Source organism: Poeciliopsis prolifica, unplaced genomic scaffold (assembly GCF_027474105.1).
Source record: "Poeciliopsis prolifica strain line A6 unplaced genomic scaffold, Auburn_PproV2 SCAFFOLD019, whole genome shotgun sequence".
Taxonomy (NCBI): Eukaryota; Metazoa; Chordata; class Actinopteri; order Cyprinodontiformes; family Poeciliidae; genus Poeciliopsis; species Poeciliopsis prolifica.
In genome coordinates, this window is record NW_026562394.1 from 6,484,024 (window position 1) to 6,507,117 (window position 23,094).

A 23,094-nucleotide genomic window follows, 5' to 3' on the forward strand; every position below is an offset into this window, starting at 1 on the left:
ATCCTAAGGGGCTTTTCCAAAGCTCCACATGTGGAACAGCTAACGTGGATGTGATAAAAATCCCCTGAGATGGCACATACACCACCATCATATGTCAACACACACCAATGTACTAATAAAAAACGATATATGACATTCAAGTGCAACGTGATTCACACAATTTGTTTTGGCAAATAAATGATAAATCCACTCCAGAGTAACTGAACACATTTGGTGTCAAGATTTATGCAATGAAAATGATTTGAGGGTGGAGTCAGAGGTTTGCATCCAGAACCTTCTCAATTGTTTTAATTACTTTGTGTCATAGATAAATGCTTAGACGTTTTCTGTTGCCTGAATTAAATATTTTTAAATAGTTTTCAACCAATTAATTTTGGCACATTAAATGGTAATACAATTTGTCACCTCTTTGAGTCGCCGGAATCTATTTTAAGAGTGCATGAGTAAGCGCTGAGCAAAGGTTGCACAACAAAATCAGCAATGAATGTGCACCGCACTTTTCAGATTTTCATTTGTGAAACAAAAGCTTAATCCTTAGATCACTAGAAAGATGAAAGCAGCATGGCCACAAGAACTTAAACGACAATGCGCAAGAGTCGAGAGAGACAAAACTGGCTTCCTGTAATCACATTAGAAAGTGAAGTTAATGAGCAGTTCTGGCTGTGCTGCGTGTAAACTGTGTGCTGCGTGTGTCACACGCCCAAGGACAAGATGATGTTTAGTCTCCGGGCTTATTCCCTTGGGAAAAGGTGTGCAAATGAGTGAGACAGATTTTACATGTAGCCCTGTCTGCTTGTCAGATACTGTCACTTATTGTCAGAGGTCACTGCTTACACAAGGCGGATGCTGTCTCCAAGGACATGTTTTACCTTGTGTGTGAGAGAAATTGAGAAGCAGGGTGGATTACTCCCGGAATAAAATAGATGTTGTACTTTGTACCATAGTCACAGTCCCTGAAATTGTTTACAGTTGTGAGAGGTAGAGAGAGGTCAACAAGCTATATTCCACAGTCTGTGAAAACTCGGCTGAGTTAAGTTGTGATTCAGAATGAGTTATGTACTTTTTTTTTGGTGGGTTGAGAATTTGGAGAGTAAATCTCATATAAATGATGCAATTCGGGCTCATGAAACTATTTTAGATTCAGCTTAAACGAATTCCCTTTGTCATTCTGTCATCAGTCTACACATCGTAGTTACAAAGGATGGGGACATTTCTTTCAGATTTATAATAGAAAAACACTCAAATATTAAAATTTAAAAAAAAAAAGTTTTCAGAACAGTTTTTATGGCACTTAAAACAGAATGTCTGCACTTTCGGCCTCCAGCCCGACTCACATGTACGAAGGGCAAATTCTGTGTGTGAAATGGTTGTGTGAAATATGCCTTTTTTTTGTTGTTGTTGTTTTAAAAGCAATGTCTTTAGTTTCTTATGTGAGATCCTTGCACCAGTAATTCAGCAGTGCAGCCTTTGAGTGCAGGTAAAATGTGAGCTAGAAATGTCAGATCAACCTAAAAAGATTTATACAAACCACAGATTTTTTTTTTTAAGTGCAAGGCATAGTGCTTAGTCTTTGTGGAAACAAAAGCTCTATTGGACTATTTAAAAAAAAAAAAACTTTGTATCACTAAACAAGTATTTCTGGGTTTGCCAATCCATTATAATTCATTACATTAATTAAAAATTAGCTGTTGCAAAAACTACAAAATATAACCTCAGAATGTCTAAAATACTTTTATTGTCAGCAATTTGGATTTGGATTATAAAATTCATACTAAGCACATAACATCATGTTTTGTTTTGGGGTTTTTTATTAAAGTAAAAGCATTTTAGAAGTGCTGTCTTTAGGCTCAGAATTATATATCTGTTAAGCTGAGCACTGCAGCCTAGCTAGCATTAGATAGCACTGAAGGCTAGCTACCGTTAGCAGAAAGTCCAGCTGTTTAACTCTCAGCTTGGTTTACTTGCAGTACCTATATAGCAGAGTGATTACTATTAGGTACAATAATCACATAGTCAAATATTACTACTAAATTAGACTGCTTTTGGAGTCTGGTGAAAGTAAATCAAAAACATGTTAAGTGTTTTAGAGCTGTGTATTATTAACAGTGTAGAAGTGGCTCATGATGCCTTTGTGTACATTTTTATGTAAATCTCACCTTTACACAAAATAACTGTTTTCTGCAGTTTTAAGCTCTTCTTCAGAGAACTAGGCAAGGTTTGACACTTAAAGTATTTCTTTAATATTACATAATACAGAATGTTAGAAAAACATTGCAGCTTGGGTGACATGCAATCAGACATTGGTGCAATTGTGTGAAATCCTCATGCAAGTGCAACGCCTCGATAATTTTGAAAGTTAACATTAGGCTTCTTGTGTTGTGTCTGTGTGACATGTTTTTATGAGCCCCCAGTTGGTTCTGCAGAGAAAAGTTGCATCTCCAACAACATTGGTAATGAATTGGCAGAACACATTTGTGCGTACCCTCCACAAGTGCTTTGGTGCCAGATCTGTTTGGCATTTCGTGACCTTCCTATTCTGGTTCGAGGCATGCGTGTGTCTATTTCATGCCCAGAAAGATGCTTGCTGATCATGTTCTTGATGTTACTCTTTAGATGAAAAGAAATTCAAAGCCTCCTTTTCTTTCCGCATCTGTTCACCCCTCCTGTTCTGTCCTCGCTGGAAACGATTCCTGCCTCTTCTCCTTTCCACTCTCCTCGCTCCTCCATCTTTATGCGGATGGCAGTGGAAGGGGCCCCTGCTCTGAATGCAGATGAGCTCGGTGCCCTTCCCCAACCAGGCCAACACGAAGCCCACTTGACTAGAATGAAACTCAAACAAATTCTTCGCATAATGTAAATAACACAAATATTCTCTTGAACTGAAAAGTGAGCCCTCCTCCTCCTCCCCTTTCCTTTCATCTCTCTTCCCCATTCCCTCATGTGTGGATGGGTTGTTAGGAGAGGGAAGCGTCTCACCGCTTTTCTATTTCCTCAAGACACTCCCCAGGCAAAGGCCTGAGATCCTTCATTTTTATTACCACTAGAGCAGCCATTTACCGTGCACTTTATTAAAAACCATATTTCAGGGGACATGACTGCAGGGGGAGTGTGCAAAGATGGAGGTGGGTGCACTAGAAGAGATGGAGAGCATAAAGGATGGAGCCGCGTGTGCAGCACGTTCCGTGCGTGTTGTTGTATGTGTTTTTATATGTGCAGAAGAGGAGGAATAAGAAGGGTGGCAGTGGGGGGGCGGGGAGGGGCAGCAAGATTGTTGAAACCGCATCTGACACGTTGTCAAGAAGACAGTCAACTACAGTCTTGACGTAGTGCAGCTTCATCCCATTTACTGGTCTGAAGAAATGGAGAGGGACGGGAGACAGCTTGCATTCCGGCCACGAGCTCAACGAAGCGAAAAGAAGTGCTGTTGACGGAGCAATGGAGCTGCGCTAGGTGAAACAGGACAGTCTTGGGACGGCCAGAACTAAACGTCCCACCACAGGCCGCTGACTTTTACTGACCATTCGCCCATTACATGATGCGGCACTCAGCACAATAACAAGTCTCTATTCTGGGTCTGATAGGAAAGACGCATTTGACCCCGAATGAATATGTTTGTTTCTTAAACAAACAGGATGAGGTCTGCAAGACAGTGGCTCCTTGCCTGCAGTTGAGCACTGAGGTCCAGAATCCCGGCTGTTTTTTGTTTTTTGAGAGAGGTTATAAAAACCTGCTGTGAGGGGATCTCTTGCGCACAGCCCGCTTGTGTAGCCCAGACATATTTTCAATCTTGGTTTTCAGTCAGGCTGGAATTTTCCTTCTTGATTTGGATTTATGCTTTGGGTCTTTATCATAATTAAACATGAAGTGTCTCTTTATCTTCACCCCTCTTGTAGAAGCCTGAAGAGTTTGTGCCAACAATGACTTGCCACTGTCCACTGCATTGACAAAATACCCAATTCCACCTGAAGAAAAGCAATACTGCCATCACCATGCTTCACTACTTTTGAAGTGTTATATTCCACTGCTATATAGTGTTGCTTTAGCACCATCTGTACTGTATTTTCCAATCATACAGTATAGAAATAAACTCAAATTTCCACGTCTTAGAAGGAGTTCAGAAGTCCTTCTAACTTTGTTTCGCAAAATTCAGCTGTGCTTGTTTTTCTTTACGCAAGGCTTTCATCTTGCAGATCTCCTTCATGGCCCAGACATATAAAGAACATTGGAGATTATTGTTAAATGTGCTTCACAGAAATTCCTGCAAGTCCTTTTCTAAACACCATACATGCATTCACATCCAGGAAAGTTGAGAATAACCAATATGTCATGTGTTTGGACTCTTAGAGGGAGCAGGAGTACCCAGAGGGAGCTCACGCATGCATGCGGAGAACACGCAAACGCCACACACAACAAGCACAGACTAAGATTTTTGCTTTAAGACAACAGCTCTAACCACTGCTCCACTATGCAGTGATAATATGACGTGGCATTTATTTTATTTTATTTTTTTTACTTTTGCTGTTACGGCAAATTTTTCATGGCAATATTTAACAATGTATGTGAAAATATTAATAAATCAAACTATTGTGTGCTACTGTACAGTTGTGCTACTTAAAGTGATTGGTTTCCTGAGGCAGCCAATCTGATAATGGGTAATTTTATTGTTTATTGTTGTTGGAGTTTTTGTGGTCTCCTAACAACACTGCTGTTGCCACTGTTGTTGTTATACCAACTAATATTAATATCACTGGATTTTTTTCAATCAATATCAACCATCACTGCTTTAAATGCAGTGAATGCCTCTGATAAGATGCCTGATAAAAGCAGGCGCCTTATCAGAGGTATTGGTTTTTTATATGATCTCCAATGCATTGTAAATGTCTTACAAACCTGGATAGTATATTGAACAAATCCTTAAAGTCAGAGTCAACTAATATATCTGTATTACAACTTAAACTGAAAACAATTAGATGTTTTTTTTCAGTTGTTTAAACAGTTTTTTTTAGAACATCTTTGACCTTTTTGTGAAAGCTGTCAAGCTTGTGTTTGAAGCAAGAACCTGTTACACTAGAAACCAAGGTAATGCGGCGGAGGTTTGCTTTCCACAGGAGACCAAAGTAATTTCAACACATCATGTGGCTCCACCAGAATGATTAGAGATTGTGGTCATTTCATAAATTTCTGTGAGACCAGAGTGATCTTGAAAAGAGTTATATACAACCTCAGAGGCAGCAAACCAAAGGAGAAAGAAAAAAAAAAAAAAACCTGCTCAACCCTCCCAGTCCAATCTGGAAATAAATCCAGATTTTTAATACCTGAAAGTGAATAGTGGATAGGAGTGTATGAAAGTACATACAAAAATGGTTTATTGCCAATCTTTCATTGGCAATAAATGTGCATATTTGTTTCTGGGAAATATGAACACGTATGTTTTATGTACCAGAAGGCAGATCCACCTGATCTACTTTAGATAATCAACTTCTGTTAAAGATTACATTTCAACAGTTTAGATGACTTGTACAGGTCACAGAAGTACTCATTAGTTTATCCCAGCTAGTCCAATTGGAGAAAAGACAATAGAGAATTTATATCATCTTAAAGCATTACCAACCTCTAAAATTTATAGCTAATAATGCACATACTTTTTCACAACCCTGTTATAGCAATGCTATATTTACATCATCATACCATTACTGGCATGGCTATATAGTTATTCACAATTTATTTGCAGACCATGGTTCTCTATCCTCTATATTGATGCTAATGTCTTGAAAACAGACTGAAATTTAAAAAAATAAAATAACACATCCAGTGTTTTCAGTCAGAGTCATTTCTGCGATAAAAAACATCAGTTTTATGTGGTCAAAAACCTTGTTTTAGGCACAAGGTCACAGATTTATGTGCATGTAGCCGCTCACCCAAAACAAATTTACTGATGATGCTTACATGAAATGCTCCTACATTTTTGTAAAACAGGAAGATCTTCCTCAGAGTAGTAGTTTGCTAAACCCTTAGGGAAAATCTCATCCTGTACTTGTTACAGAAAGAAGATCAAAAGAGAGTTATTGTTTGCAGTTCAAATATCAACTGCTTATACCCTCTGCAGTCAGACCTTTATTTTAGAAAGTCCCAAATATGGGGTGGGGCGTGGTAACCATTTCATCTGTTGTTTATATTCCAGGTTTACTCACTTGTAAAGGAAAAAAAATTGATCAGATTTGTGTAGTAGTTTGATTTCATTGAGGATATACCCATTACATGGAAATTAAAAATTGATTGCCTGTCGTTTTGCAAAGTAATTAGTTATTGTCCCACAACCCAGTCAGTTTTTGTCTCCCACAGATTGGTTATCTTCACAAAAATCAATCACTCAATCTGTTACAGATACTTTTTACCTCAATCAGTTATGTTTATTAAGCACAAGTGTGCGGGAAATCAATGTCTTCCCTTGCGACCTCTCCGACAACAGAGGCAAAGCCCAAGAGCTGTCAGAGCCTGACAAGAGGGAGAAAGTGACAACTGTTGCTAATACCATTTAAAATCGGAGAAATGTAAAACGAACAGCAGGCAGTCTCGCTCAGCCTGGAGCTTCACGTAAGATCCATCCTTGTGGGGTGAGGACGGAGTGGAGGGAAAGGAAGAGATCAGGTCACAACTAACTAGGAGGAGCTTGTTAATGGTCTGAAGGCACCTAGGAGCGCATTAATCAAAGGCACAATTAGTAACACACTGAACTGCAGTGGATTGAAATAGAAGCTATTTCTACAGACTCGCCTCAGGTTTACCAGTGAATATTTAAATGATTCAAAGGATTGGGAGAATGTGATAGGCATTTAGTTAACCTGCTATTCCTGGAGGAATAGAAATACGCTCAGATGTGGGAACGTTATCCTTTTAGCTAAGTGTGTGGGGTTTGGGTTAGCACAATGATCAGCCAATAGAGGGGGGGGGACTGAATATCTTGAGTGAAAATCTTCCCTCATCCAGAATACTGAAGATGGTCTGTGGATGGGTCTCACAACGTGAATGTTATCCAAAGCCCCAAGGCAACACAGAAATGGGTAAAGAAGAGACACATTATTTTCAATATGGTGGCCAAGCGGCGGCTAAGAAACTTAAATTATTGAGAGAATTCTTGAAAACGAGTTAGCCAAAAATCCATGTGAACAGTTTTCATTTTAGTTTGATTGTTAATGTGGAGTGTGCAAACTTGCAATCAAATATTTTTTGAGGGGCAAATCTGATATCATGTAATCACTTCAATTTAAGGGTGGTTTGCCACAAAAAAATATTCCCAAAACTCTGCAGAAAATCTTGGCTTGGGTCACATCTCATGAAGTCCGACAATTTGATCTCATTCTCCGTTACAGGATGTCACTAGCTGAGTGGTGCTCCATCCTGAGATATAGTTTCCCTCCTTAAGAAGGAATGGGAATTGAACTGTAACCAGAGTTGTCTCCATTAAGCAGAAAGGTGTGGTTTTAGAGTGGTGCTAAGTAGCGAGCGATCGCTGAGAATCCAGTGGACTAATGGGCCTTTGGATCCATTACCAGGCTGCCGTAACAGTTTTTTTCTTGCCCGGGACCTATGGCTGTACCATCTCCTGCTATGGAAGTAAGTGCTGTCTGGTTCAGGCGCCTGCATGGTGGTGCTGAAAGATGCAGCTAATCTGCTCAGCATTGATCTGTACCCATTATGGAGGAAGATAAACACTTTACATCAGGAAACCATATTCATACAGATGGATGAGTGAGAATGCAGGGATACAACGGTGGAAGGGGCTGAAGTCTCGCAAACTCCCTTGTCAATAGATGCGCAACACTGTGAAAAGGGTACATGCCAACGCCTCACTGTGAAGTTTCCTGCAATGGGGTGGAAGCAGAGATGTCAGCAGTCCATTGAAGGAGTGATAAACCTCTTGGTAACCAAAATACAGTGTTTTTTTTTTGTTTGTTTTTTAAAGTGAAGGACTGAAAATCTTCCCCCAATGGAGAAAAAATGACATGTTTTTTTCTTTTGTGGGTTTGAGGATAACATGAACACATGACAGACAGTGGTAACAGAGCACCTTGCAAAAGTATTCATATCCCTTAAACATTCCAATTACAGTCACAAACCTAAATTGTGCGCTGAATATTCAACTTTCAGTGACACTTCAAGAGTGACTGCACTACAGTGCTGAAAGGCAAACTTCATGTAACCTTTTCTAAATTTTTGAAAGCGCATTTCTAACTGTTCAATATTTCTTCAGTACTTTTTGCACAACTTACTGTTTTCTAACAAGAAGCTTGAAGACAAAATTTACAAAAATACAAAGAGCTTGGTGGAGCTTGTATTGTGCTCAGGTCAAAGTTGTAATTTGTTAAGCCTTTAACCGCGGTGCACTGTGACGGATACTTGTTCAACCAATGGAGACAGGATATCTGTCAAACTGCTCTGGAATGAGCCAAAGGCAGCCACTCAATGTGGAAGCAGAGCGCCTTGAATCATTCGATCTCGTCAAAATTTCCACTCTGTTTTTTTCCGTTCCTCCTGACGCACCATGTAAGATTTACTTCTGCTGTTGGTTTTAAAACGCAAGAAAAAAAACGCAGATTTGCAAATAAAACATAGCCGCATCCACTTATATGAGAAAAAAATAAAACTTTCCCTCATTTGCACTACTCAGCTGTGGACTAGTGCAAATGAGTGCTCCAGTGTAGCGCCATCTGTATTGTTGTTTTTTTTGTTTGTTTGTTTATTTCCCCAGGGTGGACATGAAGCTCAGTGAATGCTGTTTTTGGAGTGGAAGCCCTTTAAGTCTTTAGCCACACAGACCATTTCCATGTAGGTTTAAGAGCTCTTCTGGCTTTTCCCTGTTCTCTTTGTGGCTCTTGGCAAATTGGAGACGAGGCTTCATATGGTTTTCTTTCAACAATGGCTTTCTTCTTGCCACCAATTCATAAAAGTGAGATTTTAGACTTATGGCGTTGTGGCGCCAGAGTCCCTGATCCGTCTGCCATGTCCCTTATCACTCACGACGCTGTCTGTTCATGAATGTTCTCTAACCCACCTCTTCATAGTCATGTACTACTTTGTGTTGATCTGCCGCATAAAATCCCAACAAAACGCATTGAAGTTGTGTTTTCTTGAGTGGTAAAAGTTCAAATAGTGTGAATACTTTTGGCCAGGTACTTTATATATACTGATCACATCCACCATGTTCCCATCCACAGCCGCATCAACATTAGATGTGTATGAAGCATAGATGGGTTTAATGACCTTTACATGTCATGTGGACAGTAGCAGAGCATGACACAAAACGCAGTGGCTTAATTGTTTGCTGATGGAAATCGCCTCTGACTGAAACCAACCGAAAAAAACAAAAGAACAAAAGAAACTAATAGGATCTTTATCACTTAGGGCTAACAGAGGTTGACACAGCAGGGCATTGGTTGGTCACTGCGATAAATGCTTGTTACTGGCTTTGCCCTATGGAGCAGTTAACTGTTGTTACCATTAAAGCTTAATTCGAGGCTCCTCTCTGACCTTGATGTGGGAAATCTTGTCAAAAGGCTTAGCCGGGTGTGTTCATATCAAAGCCAGCCCACTGTTCGGCGGTTCCCTCGCAATTTCTCAAACTTCCCTTTCTGGATAGCGTTTGTTGCAGCACAAAATTAAGCTTTTCAGCATTTATTGATTTTAGTGAGAGGAGTGTTTTGGTTTAAGTCAGTGTGTTGCATCTTAGCAGGTGTTTGCTTCTTCCCGAGTTGGCTTGCTTCTGCCAAATGTTTTGTTCTTATTTTTTGGGGGGTTGGGGGAGAATTATACAAAAAAGCAATGACTCTAGTCTGATTGAAGTTTAGATCACACTGCTTTTCCTGCTTGTCTTTTTGAAATTTTGTCTTTTGTCTCCTTTTTTCAAACTTCAGGTCCGCTCACAAAAAAAAATGATGAGTCCACCATGAACAGACCAAGGGATGAAGGTATTTTACTTGCATGTTTCCTTCTCCTTATGCTCTTTTATTTATTATTTTTCAACAGGGCCATGGGAAATGTGCCATTTGCATTTGCTTCATTAATCATCAGTCTATGTGCACATCACATTGTCCACCCTTAACTGCTTTGATTAGGAGGCAAATCGGCCACTCTCTTTGACGAGCACGCATTCGGATAAATAAAAGCTACCCGCAAAACAGTTGTTCGTCATTCCCTGCTCGTCACAACTGCTGCTTTTTGGGCACTTGCACAGGAAGCTAATTTACTCTCCTTTCTCGGTTGCTATGTGGCTGATCAGCCACACGCTGATGTTCTTGCTGCCCTCTGTGATGCATCTCTCAAAAATCAATATTCGCTCCTTAGTCACCTGTGCTTTTACTCTGCCACCAAAGTTTTCATAAAATGTTCTGCTTGATTATTGTCCTCCATGTTGTCTTTGCCCAGACCGACATTTATGTGGGATAGTAAATCCTTTTTTTTTTTTTTTGCTGCTTTATGCTTTCAAGTCTAATGTCTGCTTTTCATCGATGCAGCAAAAATCTCTCCGTGTGTCACTGTATCTATCCAACTGCATGGAAACAAAGGCCATCCGCCTTTGTTGTTGTTTTCATTCATCAGTAATAAAGTGCCTTGTTTTTGTTTTGTTGTTGTTGTTGTTTTCTTATTTTTTCCCACTTTTTCCTTGTCACAGTCATCAATTCCGGAATTTTGTTGGCAAAAACTAGCATAAATGAGTGGAAGTGGGAGCAAAGTTTACACCTTGATTTCTTAAGCTTCTCCAAAAATTACAAATCTTAAAATGTTGTGCATTCATATCCAACCAAAACAAAGTCAATCAATGCTGTACTAGGCCACCTTTCGATGCAAAGACAGCTGCAAATCTTTTGGTGGTACGTCTGCATCAGGCTTGCATCACTGCGCACCATTACTTTTTGCTAACGCAAGCCTGATCAGACTGCTAATGGAGCGAACAGTAATTTTATGGTCTTGCAACAGATTCAGAATGTGACTTTGACTTGGCCATTTTAACACGTGGAAAAGCTTTCAATTTAATACGTTTTCATTATTTATTCTTCTTTATTTTTGTTTCATCTATCTTCCCATAAACCGACTGGCTTCTCTGTAACTGCTGAAGAAAGGTGTCCCAACAGCATGATGCTGCCGCCGCCATTTTTCATCTAGGGCATGGTGCATGTGCACATATTTTTTCAACTTCAACACATCGCTTGTTCTTCTCTAGACATGTTCTGTACTTTTCGTATCACTGTCCGGTTTCATCTTCTATTTGGGCGTCGAACTGTCTTTTTCCAGGAGTCGCTAACAGCCGTGCTTTGAAAAGAGACAAAAAGGAGCCAGCGCGAGCTAATCCAATTTTGCGATTCCTTAACGGTGAAAAAAGAGAGGGAGGGACTCGCGAAGAACTGTAGAAAAAAGGAACGGGATGATGAGACAGTGGGGTGAGGGGGGCTGGAAGAGAAAAGGGAAAAATCTGAACACTGGGGAGGGCAACAAAGAATGGAAAGAGGTGAAAAAGCACTCATAATGAAGACAAGTGCATGATGAAATGACATTTATAGAGCCTTGAAAGTGAGAGGGATGTGGAGAAACAGAGAGTGAGAGGGTGGATGGAGAAGGACACCGGTGGAGCTTGACATTTATGCCCACAGCTGACGGATCTTGACGGGATCGCGAGGTGCCGGGCCGCAGTTGAGCTCTTACTTAATTGCCCGAGCTTTGGATGGCCCAAACATTGTTGTAAAGGCATCTTATTTGAAAGCAGTTTGTAGGAAACCGCATTGCTTATGTTTGGGCGCCGAGAGAAAAGTGCCAATTCAGCTTTCAGTCTTTTACACCTGGATCAATGGAAATTACCATAAGGAAATGAATGAGAGAGGAGCTGCGGAATGGAAAAGAAGAAAGTGGGCACTTTGGGTAGGAAGGTAAGACATTACCTTTAAGAATGGGAGTCAAGGAGGGTAGTGTCAGGCTAGGTGGTATGGACAGGAGGGAACAATCTGTCAGTGTTTTTTAAGCAGGCTGGAAAGACACTGAGCTCATTTTTGGCTGTAAAGGTCTCAGACTGGGTCAGTTACCTCGCATTTTCTGCCTTCAGTCACTCAACCACTTCCATGTTTGAAGCGCAACTAAAGATTAAAACTAATTAAGCCTTAAGCAAAGCATGTAATATCTTTTGTTTAGCATTATTGCCAGATGTTAATGGTTTGGGCTCGTCTGTGTGGCTTTGAATTAAAACCCCGTCTACTGACACTTTTATGTAAATTCATAGGATTAAAAAAAAAAAACTTTTAGTGGGAGTTAAATTTTCCTCATTCTCACCACCATTCAGCACCTTGATTGCTGCCACCAAAAGAATAGTTCAAACATTTCTGTTGAGACTCCCGTGCAGATCTTTTTTTCTGCTGCCATTCTGTTTCTGGTGTAGCCAATAACGTGTTTTGCTGTGTAAATGAGAAGAAATTGAGTGCATTTTGTGAAACATCACACTAGACTTTGAACTGCAAAAACACACAAGTATGTTCGGTCTAGTTTCTTGTGCAAATATCTTAATACACTTGAAATAAGACAAAATTACCTCGCAAGTAATCTTTCAGCAAGACATAGGAGCTTGTTTTAAGGAAATAATTCCTTAATATTGATTAAAATGTTGTTGCTTATTTGTTGATTATTTCGCTTTAAGGAAAATGTCTTGTTAATTTTACTAAGATATTTGCACTAGAAACTAGACCAGTGTGTGTAGTACACTGGTCTGACCTGTGTGTTGTATGAGCACACAAACAAGTACTAATAGGCTTGGCAGGGAGTTGTTTTTTTGCCTTTTAAACTATTATAGCACAGTCACAAAACCGCCTGCAATACTGAATAATGGCCAAACACTGAAAGTTTAAGTAGTCTATAACAAAGGAATTCACTCAATGTACATTTTGTTTGATCATTTCTGGGCCGTCGACGTTAACCCGCACAATTAATCTGAAAAGTTGAAGGCGTTAATATTCCATGATGCAGATTAATCACATTACCTATTTTGATCTTAAAGCCTCTGTCCCGTAAAGCGTTGCCTAGTTCACAGCAGCTGCGGATTGACACTCGGGGAGCGACGAAAGCGAGAGTTTGCCGCCACTCAGGATTAACCCAACAAATGAGACGTTAACCACTAATACCTTACACTATGCGTTCTGTCATGTTTATTATGGTTTGTGGCAAAACAAAAACTTATAGAAAGTCTTTACCTTTTCAAAACACATTTATGTCATGTACAAGAGAGTAGCATCAAAATACAGATGAGAACTTGGAATAAGCAAAGAAAAGTTTTATTAATGATAAAAGAAACTTGACTGATCTGAGATGAGGAGAACAGAAAATGGTGCAAGGGCAGAGTACTTAGTATGAGCAACGAAAACCAGTGAGCTTATGTAGTGAAGTAAGACTGAAGATTTACATTGGATCCAGGTGAGCTGTATTAGGGGAATGTGGAACAGCTGTGCTGGAAAACAAACATGGAAACTGAAGGAAAGTGAATAATTAAGGCAATAATTAAGCCTATAGAACCGTTAAAAGAGAGAGAAATATCAACATGAGAGAATACAAGAAATAAGTAAATAAATAAATTAACCGATATGGCAAGATTTTTCTGAAAATAAACTAAGTGGAGTAATACCATTAAAACATAAGCAGGCAACAATGACATTATCAAAAAACAAAACCCAGACTTATTAAGCTTCTTCCTCATTTAGAAAATTAAACAAATTTGTCTTGAGAAAAACATTAATAAAAACATCCATTTTCCAACAGCTTCTAAATGAGTCTCAATAAAAGCATGCTGTTACTCTTTAACTTGCCAAATGGCCTTAGGGGGGAAATTCTGAATATTTAACTGCAAAATGGAGTTAAAACAATGAAAATACAACAAAAAGTTTGGAAATAAGTTTGTTTCCAGAGTTTGAAGAGTTGAATAATGTTTTATTTGACCATTTTTATACAGGAAGAATGGCATAAGGAGAAAGGAAATGCATGCAGGTACAGGACTGGCCAAGGAGAACGAGCGACAAGCACTTTCAGTATCGGGTGAAACCTTCTTAAGTACCATTTAAATATGAACATTTCAAGTTCAGACATTCCTCCTTAGGTTTCTCTCACAAGATGTGAGTTAATCAGTCATTTCTAACCTGATCTTGTCCTTTGCTCGAGGCTTCTCAGGGCTGATGCAGTTAATGCATAACCAGCTCAGTTATTTAAGCTCAGTCATTTTGATAATCGTTCAGATCAAATGAAATGAATCATGTCCACCTTTAAGTTTTCATCTGTTTCACTTCCACACATTTCCCCTGCTTGATAACCTGCTTTTTGCCTCTGCACCGGAGCGCCGTGATGCTGTGCAGGAGGAGCTCAAAAGCTGTAATATTTACAACAATGGGCGTCTTCCCTCCTCATGTCAGTGGAAATCTGACACGAGGTCCAGCAGCCCTCTTCATCTGACCCCACAAAGTTTTTTTGTTTGGTTTGGTTTTTCTAAAAGTTGCATTTTCTTTAGGTGAACCAGTGTTTTTTTTTTTTTTTCCCATTTTATTTTATAGATTTTGCCGCATGCTTTGACTCACTGCACAGCTGAAAAAATGCTACTTCCTCGTCAGATTCGAGTCAAAGCTGCGTGGTGTTTGGAACGCTTAACACTTTCACTGGCCGGGCACCAAAAAGCGCCACCAACACGTTCCCCAGTGGGCTCGGCGTTCTCTTTGGTGACACAAGGCAACTCTTCTGTGCCACACATAACTTTTTGTTTGGTTTCGGCACACGAACACACGGTCTTCCAGCAGCTTTTATGCTAATCAGAGCTGGATGCTTGAGTCAAATTAAGAAATGGAAAGTGATTTAGGGTATTTCAACCAAGCAGTGGGGCAACAGCAGCTGTTTGGGTGCAGGGTGTCCTGTAGCTAATACTCTATAGAATTGTTTGGTTGAACGAGTAAAACAAGAATCAGGCATGCAGAGACATCTTCTTCAATGAATACATTAAATTAAAGCCCAATACATAAATACTAAATAAATAAAGTCACATACTGCATGACAGCCACCACCTCTCAGCTGACAAACAACATGACTGAAGGAAGAAAACTGTACAGGTGAGCTGCAACGGAAAGTTTCTGCTTCCTGTGAGAAAACAGTGGACACACGGCCTTGGACATTTGCATACCTTTGCAGAAACAAAAAAATAAATTAATTAATAAAATTATGCTCACTTGTCAGAAGCACAAACTGAATGGACATAGACAGCTGAATCATTCAGTGGAGTTATTTATAAAGATATTTAAATATATATATATATATATATATATATATATATATATATATATATATATATATATATATATATACATACATACAAAATGAGGGATAATTCATTGAGCTTTCCGGTTCAATAATGAATAGCCAGAGAAGGCTTTTACAGACCGCTTTGCGCTGACAAAAGCCTGACAGTTCGGCGGTCTTTAGGAGGCTGATCATTTTGCTCTTTAAAGATGTAGAGACACAGGCCACTGCTTCGGCTCCCGTCCTCTCCGGCTTTGATTTACATTCTGAGCGTCTCTCTCTGAGTGAGGCTGATGACGGCCAGCTCCTACGTCACTCCTCCATACTGTCTTAGTAACGTCAAGATAATTGAACTTGTTTACATATCCTCTGGGAAATCAGCCGACGCTCAGAATACACCAAAGAGAAGAAGAAGAACACGAGCTGCATGCGCTGGGCTGTGTGACTTGAAATATTTGTGTGTGTGTGTGCGTGTATTTTATGTCCAGCCGGCTCGTGTCACACATATATGTTCTAACAGAAGACGCGCAATAAATTAGGGAGAAAAAAAAACAAAACAAAAAAACTAATGCACGTGCGTGTATCCGTGACCCCCCGCATTTCCCTCAACACAGACACGCGCGCGCGTGCCCATCCGCCGCTGCGAGTGACGCGCCGGCGGTGCGTGTGTAACCTGAGATTCAGGTGGTGATGCAGGCGGTGTGCAAATACGTGAGTGGAATTTGTTACCACGGCAACAGTCGGTGCGATGGAATGGCTGGTGCAGTTCTATTAGCGAGAAGCAGTTTCCATAGCGACTCAACATCGCAGCTGCCTATGCAAGAGTGTGTGTGTGTGTGTGTGTGTGTGTGTGTGTGTGTGTGTGTGTGTGTGTGTGTGTGTGTGTGTGTGTGTGTGTGCGTGTGTGCGTGTGTGTGTGTGTGTGTGTGTGTGTGTGGCTTTGTATGAATACGGTGTGAATCCTGTGTGAATTTCGGCGTTCATTAGCGTACCTCGCCATGTGTGTCTTGATTTGTGCCTCGTTTTTTTTTTTTTTTCATCCCTGATATCTTCAGGGTGTTTTTTTTTTTTCCCCCATGTTTGCGAGTCTCCAATTCCATTTCTTTACCCATCACTTCTCTCATGCTGCCCTATTTTCATCTTTTCCTCTCTGTTCCTATCTCACGACCCCCCATCACCCGCCACCACCCCCCGTCTCTTCTTCCAACCCAGCTCTCTCTCTCTCTCTCGCTCTCTTTCTTTCTCTCCTGTTATCTTCCCGTCTCCCTCCCTTCTTTGAGCGCTGAAGCTCATCAGGGTAAACAGATGCTGTGGCTGTTATTTATGTTTCCACTTGGTCTGCCTTTCATACAAATTATCCACAGGGCCTGCACAGTGCAGACGCTCAGCCTAACTGGGGTGCTCTGGCAGCTCTCTGGGCCTCGTCCACGCTCAGACGCTCCGAACATACCACAGACGCTCCGGTGGGGGTGGAGGTGGGGGTTGGGGACGGAGGGGTCAGGAATGGAGGAGTAGTGGCAGGTGGGTGGGGGGAGGTGGAGGGAGCGCACACAGGCTGACTGAGTAAACCATAGCAACATACTGATGGCCGCAAAGACACCAATAACAGATAAGGCATCGGAACTGCCAGCACCATTTGCTCCACACGTGGAGGGGAATAAGAGAGATGGAAGATACCATCGCTGCAGAGCACGGGATAAACAGGCAATCACAGAAGGAGGCATAGTGGAATGGGAGATACACTAAATAGTTTCATCCAGCCAATTAGAAAAGTGTTTACAACCCACTCACGGGTCGGACATTTGTAGTAAATTCAACCTTTTCCTGTAGCCGATTCGCTTTTTCTTTTTGTTTTTCCTTTCAGACATAAAACATATCGGAACGGTATTGAAAGTAATGAATAATTTACACCAGGAGAGGAAGAGATGTCACGCCACTGTCTGAAAAAGCAGACTGTGCTGTTATTTTAAAAGCAAAGCTAGATGGATTGCAGACTTTGCTTTCTGCACTGGGTTTAGCGTCTTTTATCAGCGATTAGCATTGGCAGGCAGCACAAAAGCAGAAAAGACCAAAACAGGATGAAGTGCAGCAATGTTGCTCTGCTTCATTCTGCCCTTATGTTTTCTGCACAGGGTATGGTAAGGACGAAAATTATGAAAAAGCTGCCTAATGAGCCGACCAGTTCGTTTCGGCCTTGATGGAAGCCACAAGCGGAAACACGTTCGTCTCCAAATAAAGTTGGTTTCTCACTATTTCAAGATTTGCTGAAGTCTTCATCTCTCGTGTGTCAGAACATTTTGGATATCGGTTTGAAAATCTAAATGAATCACAGTTTTGTCTCAACACAGCCTTGAATATGTTGGAAAAATGAGGAAAGAAAAACAGCATCTGATACTGTCTATTTTTCATCTGATTTCACTTTAAACACCTCTAAACTTGACTAAACTTGACTCTTCTTCAGTCTGTAACAAACATTAACAAATAGCATTCAGTCAATAAAAAAGGACAGATAATAATCGTCTGAATCTTGTCACCAGTCAGTTTTTCCATATTTTCTCATTTCATATTCTGATTGTGGACGAAATGTTTTCGATTGCTTCTTTTCCCTCCCATAAAGATCATAAAAATTATTCACCACTCCTCTGGAGTCGGATAACTGTGAGGGCTGATTGCATACTCATGTGTTTGCATGTGAAAACTGTTGAATAGTAACACATATCTTTTTATTTTTGAAAAATCCCTATTTTGCAGATATTCGGGATCGCCGAAAGAAGTCAGTCATGCTCTTTATCCACGGAGGCTCCTACATGGAGGGCTCAGGGAACATGTTTGATGGCAGCGTCCTTGCTGCCTACGGAAACGTCATCGTCGTAACCATGAACTATCGCCTTGGCGTGCTCGGTGAGTTTGAGGCATCACACCACACCACATTTGCCATGTCTCTGGCATGAAGTGGCAGAAGCGGGGCGTCGTAAATCTTCAAACTTTAACTCAACGCCGCCCTCTGATGTCAACCTGTTTCGGGTGTATTCACCAAGGTGAAAATAAATATTTTATTTGTCTTTAAATTATTGATTTCAAAAGGGAAAATATAAACTCATCTTTGTAGTCGAAAATGGACCCAATAGTTTCTCTTTGACCTATTATCATAGGGTTTATGAACATATCTTTGTGGCTTTTGGTTTCACATTTTAGAATATGGAAGCTGTCTTAAATTAATTGAAGAATTCTTTAATAATGCCAAAGAGATACTAGGTATCATATCAGACAACCATCTTCAGAGTTGCTGATGATAAAGCAGTGAGCAGGAATGGGTCTCCAGTAGCAGTAGGTCTTGCAATAAAACTGAAGAGGCCTCTGACTGAAGACTGCTACTGTAATAAATGTAGTTTTATGACAGTCATATCGTGCTTAAATCTCAATTTCCAGGCAGCAGATATAATGTTCCACAGTAACATGACCCGGGTGACAGCATTGGTCATTGGCAAGTGTTGCTAATCCACCTCACTTGCTTTTGCTGCTCCATTTAGTCGTCCATTATGTTATTTACTTGATAAACAGTCTTTATGCAATAACCTCCAGTAATTTTACCGCATAAACAGAAGTAGAAAAGGCTCAGACAAGGGGCTTCTTCATCGTCATCGGTGCCCATGTAAAATTTACGTGACAACATATTACTGTGCATGTACAACTTGAGGCACTGTCGCTCCACATCATCATCATCATCATCATCATCATCATCATCATCATCATCTCCACAAAGCTCACTACTTAAGATATTACCTAAGTATTTTACTTTGCTACATAGACGGTAGATTCGTTTTCTGGTCTTCTTCAGTGGTAGCAATCACACAAACACTCTTTTGGGATCGAACAACCTGCAAACCAGCACTGTAAATAAGACAAACTCTTGTCCAATTTCTGCAGCATACAGCATGAGTTTAATTATTTCACTGAAGCTATCCAGGATTTTACAAACAGCACTGCCGACACGAGATACACGCTACTGCAAGTGGAATTCAGAAAGTCCACCTGAATTATGAACCAGGATAAATGGCATAGCGTCTGGTTCAATGCGGGATTTTAAGTCGCACAAAGTTGGTTGACTCCTTACCTGGGTCTATCGCCGTGGTAATTATCTGTGCTGTAGAGCGGCGTCTCGTTATGCGCCTTCATCAGCTTCTTTTATGTGTGTTCAGATTTCTTCCTGCCTTTTCAGGGGGATTGTTCCGCTTATTCCCACCTGTTATTTTGTTGTTGTTTTTTTATGTGAGCTTGCGCATTTCCTGAGTCGGTAACGTTGGGTTAAATTGGATATTTGGAAACCAAACTATTTCACTTTGAATTCATGTGTGTGCTGAGTATTGAGTAGATATGCTGACTGGGCATCTTGGAACTACAGAGTGGCTCCAAAAATACCATTGCATCAACCAACCTCTCATTTTCATTACTGCGTGGAAAGCGAGGTGGACCTAAATATAGGACAATAGTGGTGGGAAAACAAACCACTTATGATTGTGTGACAGCTTGTGTTGGTATATAATACAAAACCCAATAAAACAGATTAAAGTTTGCTGTTCTGATCTGATGAAATTATAAAAAGGTGAATGGTCTTGCAAGGGAGTATTTCCTTCTAAGGAGGAAACCCAATAAGTTTGACAACAGAAAACTATTTCCTCTAATCGTTTCTAAACATTTGAAATACTTTTAGAATCTTTCCTTCCACTGGATTCTTATTTTTTGTTATTTTTGCTGTGTGGACACGGCCTGTGAGTGTGCGACTGAGCGTGTGCAAAGTCCTCTGTGCTGCCGGATATCGGGAAAGTCAAGTATTTACATTCGCCATCGTCTTCCGGAGGTGTTTGCACAAAGACTATTTGTGGTGGTCTTTGTTGTTGCCAGGTTGTGTAATCAGATCGTGTTTATTGCATCAGGCCTGTTTCAACATATCACAATAATGATAAACAGAGAAACCGGAGTAGTTTAGGACAGAGTCCAAGAGATGCAGTGAGTATTAACAGAGGGCAACGTAATCCACACTGTTATTGACAGTGCTGAAGGAGAGGCACGGGGACAAGGACAAACTGGGAGCCCTTGGAAAGGAGCTGCATATCAATGTGCTGATCTTTTTCAATGGGTATTTGATTCTAAAAGGACATTTCAGGATTGTTTATTGTTTCAAATTATATACCATCTTGCCATCAGAACTGCCTTGATTCGTCGTGACAATGCTGAGCTGCTGCAGATTTGTGTGTCAGAAGATGGGGAGACTACAGAAGGACATGGTAGGCAGAAATGCTCTGCTAAGATCAAGATCAGGTTTATTTTTAATAAAGGAACAATATGTATTAATGAACATTTACATGGAAATGAATTATGTTCAAGTGTGAGAAACATTACACAAAAAGGCAGTTTTGGAACTACTCCTTGGAACTGAACAGTCACCCCAAAAAATTCCCTTGTTGCCTCGTTGGTATTCTTTTGAATGAACTGTTATAATAGCAATGGAGCATAATCAAAAAATATTTTATAAACCAAGAAGGAATCTCGACATTTTACTATGTCGCCCCAACTTAGTCACTCGTGTTTCTGTAGCCAAGCTTCATTAAGGTTCAACGTCTAAAAGAGTAAACATTTGAGACACATTAGCCTTTTTAAGATATCGCCTCTTCTGAATTCTGTCGTCATCACACTCATCTGCAACTTACTGCATATTTCCACTTTTTTTAGAGCAGACTTGAGAGCTCAGAGCTGGTCTGCCACGTCCAAAGTCAACATCACCTTTCTTAATCATTCCCAATCATAGTTTGAACTTCGCAAGTCATCTCCAGATGCCTAAACGCATCGAGTTGCTGTCATGTGACAGTCAATGTCTCTTTCAACCATCAATTGCCCAGGTGTACCTAATGAAGCAGCTGGTAAGTGGAAAACTCCGAGACGATCTCTTCGTTTGCTCCAGTCGCAAGGACCTTGACCTTGTGTCCAGAGTGCAAATGTGACAGACTCACTCTGACACCTGGGCTGTGATTCGTTCCGGAGCTCTTTAAGGTGCAGTCAGGCATTTCAAAGTTAGCAGCCCTGCAGATCCTGGGAAGACCATCGAAACTGAGACAAGGCACAGAAATACAGAGGTGGCTGTAGATCCGGCCGAGTTATTATGAGGGATGAAGCAGTGTCCTCGATTCTGTAAAGATTGTTAAAAATTTCGATATGTGGGCGCCTGTGAGCTCTCCCCCTCTCACTCACACTCTCAGATATGCTTTAAATGGGTTACTGTACTAAGGCGATTATCCTAGTGAGTGTGTGTTGCATAGGCACGCATGTTGGCCTGTGTACATGTCAATTGCTAAATGTGCAGCAGCATGTGTGCGTTTGTGTGTGCGTGCGCCGTAATTAGTTGCGTGCCGCGCGTAAAACACACACATGAATAATGCACCATCCATCTGAATTTTTAATATCCCTCCTCTCTGACACTGTGCATTTGAGTCAAAGCGAGAAACAGAGGTACACAAAATCTTAATGGTTTTATGTCCTAATCTTTAGTATTATCCTGTACTTACACTCGCAGGAGCTTACACATGCCAGCCTCACTTTATGCGACGCCTGCGCCTTTAAGGGAGTGATAGAGAGTCAGGGGTAAACGGGAAGAAGGGAGAGCGGGGGAATAGAGACGGATGAGCGGGGGAGAATCATAGAGAGACAGTGAGGGAAGAGGAAACAGAAGGGGAGAGACGGGGGCAGGCTAAAAATAAACCTACAGAAATGCTTTTTAAATCTGCAGCGAAGCAAAGTATTCATTGGAATAAATGCTCCATGCGCTGGGACCGAGGCTCCCTTCTATATACTGGGCTTTAGTGCTTTGTGCTGTCACCCGAGATCCCCTCACACGTATGTGTTTAACAAATGATCACCTCTAAAGGATTTTCTCATCAATTTATGATACACCGAGCGGTAAAGTGATAAAATGGGTGGAATCCGAAGAAAATGTCTGCTGCACACGGCCGAGGCCCCGGAGCTTTTGGAGACTGTTGTGGTTGAAGAAGCGCATCTCGCCTCACCTTCTCCTACCTTCCTCCCGCTCCAGGCTCACGGAGAACCCTGATTTGTGCAGCACAGCCATCTGCTCAGACTAATTAACTAATTAACTAATTAATGAACTCTGGGGAAAGGCCCACCACCATCGTTTGGCTCCGGGAACATTTTTAACCTCGGGAAGAGAGATGAAACGCGTCTCCTGGAAACATTTCGCTTCACTTTATTTATTTTTTTTTTTTTTCAAAATTCAGCTTACTTGAAAGTAGGCAAGTTCTCTATTTGAAGCTCATTTTCATGACGGTAAACAACCAAAACTTGCATGGCTCGCATGATAATTAAAGCCATGGTTATTTGGCTATTGTTCTGACAGCTGGATACTTTTTAGGAAATTTACTTTACGTATAAAACCCCTAAACCTAACAAACCCATGGAAAAAAACTTTTTAAAAGTCCTGAAGGTGTTAATTAGTCTGGGTTACAGAGTTCTTAAACTTTCTGTTCAAAAGTCCAGATGTGATTTCCAGACATGCCCAAAACTCTGGGACAATTTGTTTAGAAAAAAATCCCTTCTATGAAATCAGCTTAATCTTTTAAAAACAATTATATACCTAAAACTGTTTGGTTGTGACACCGAGTGCTCAACTTTCTCTTTCATAAAAAATGATTATCAAAACTTTGCATTGAATTCTAACTTAAAGTTGATCGTCGTTGGTGCTTTAACCAACAAAATCCATGTTTCTTTATACACAGGAATCAA

The 23,094-nt window shown here is 40.6% G+C and overlaps 1 protein-coding gene across 2 annotated transcripts in view; it reads left to right on the forward strand.

Moving 5' to 3' along the window:
- The window catches only part of nlgn2b (neuroligin 2b), a 73,668-nt gene that overhangs the window by 29,639 nt on the left and 20,935 nt on the right, over positions 1-23,094 (forward strand). For both annotated transcript variants that reach the window (XM_055043807.1, XM_055043808.1), the window contains exons 3-4: positions 9,912-9,965; positions 18,055-18,204. In XM_055043807.1, the coding sequence (XP_054899782.1) occupies positions 9,912-9,965; positions 18,055-18,204 (204 nt within the window). The remainder of the gene's footprint in view (positions 1-9,911; positions 9,966-18,054; positions 18,205-23,094) is intronic.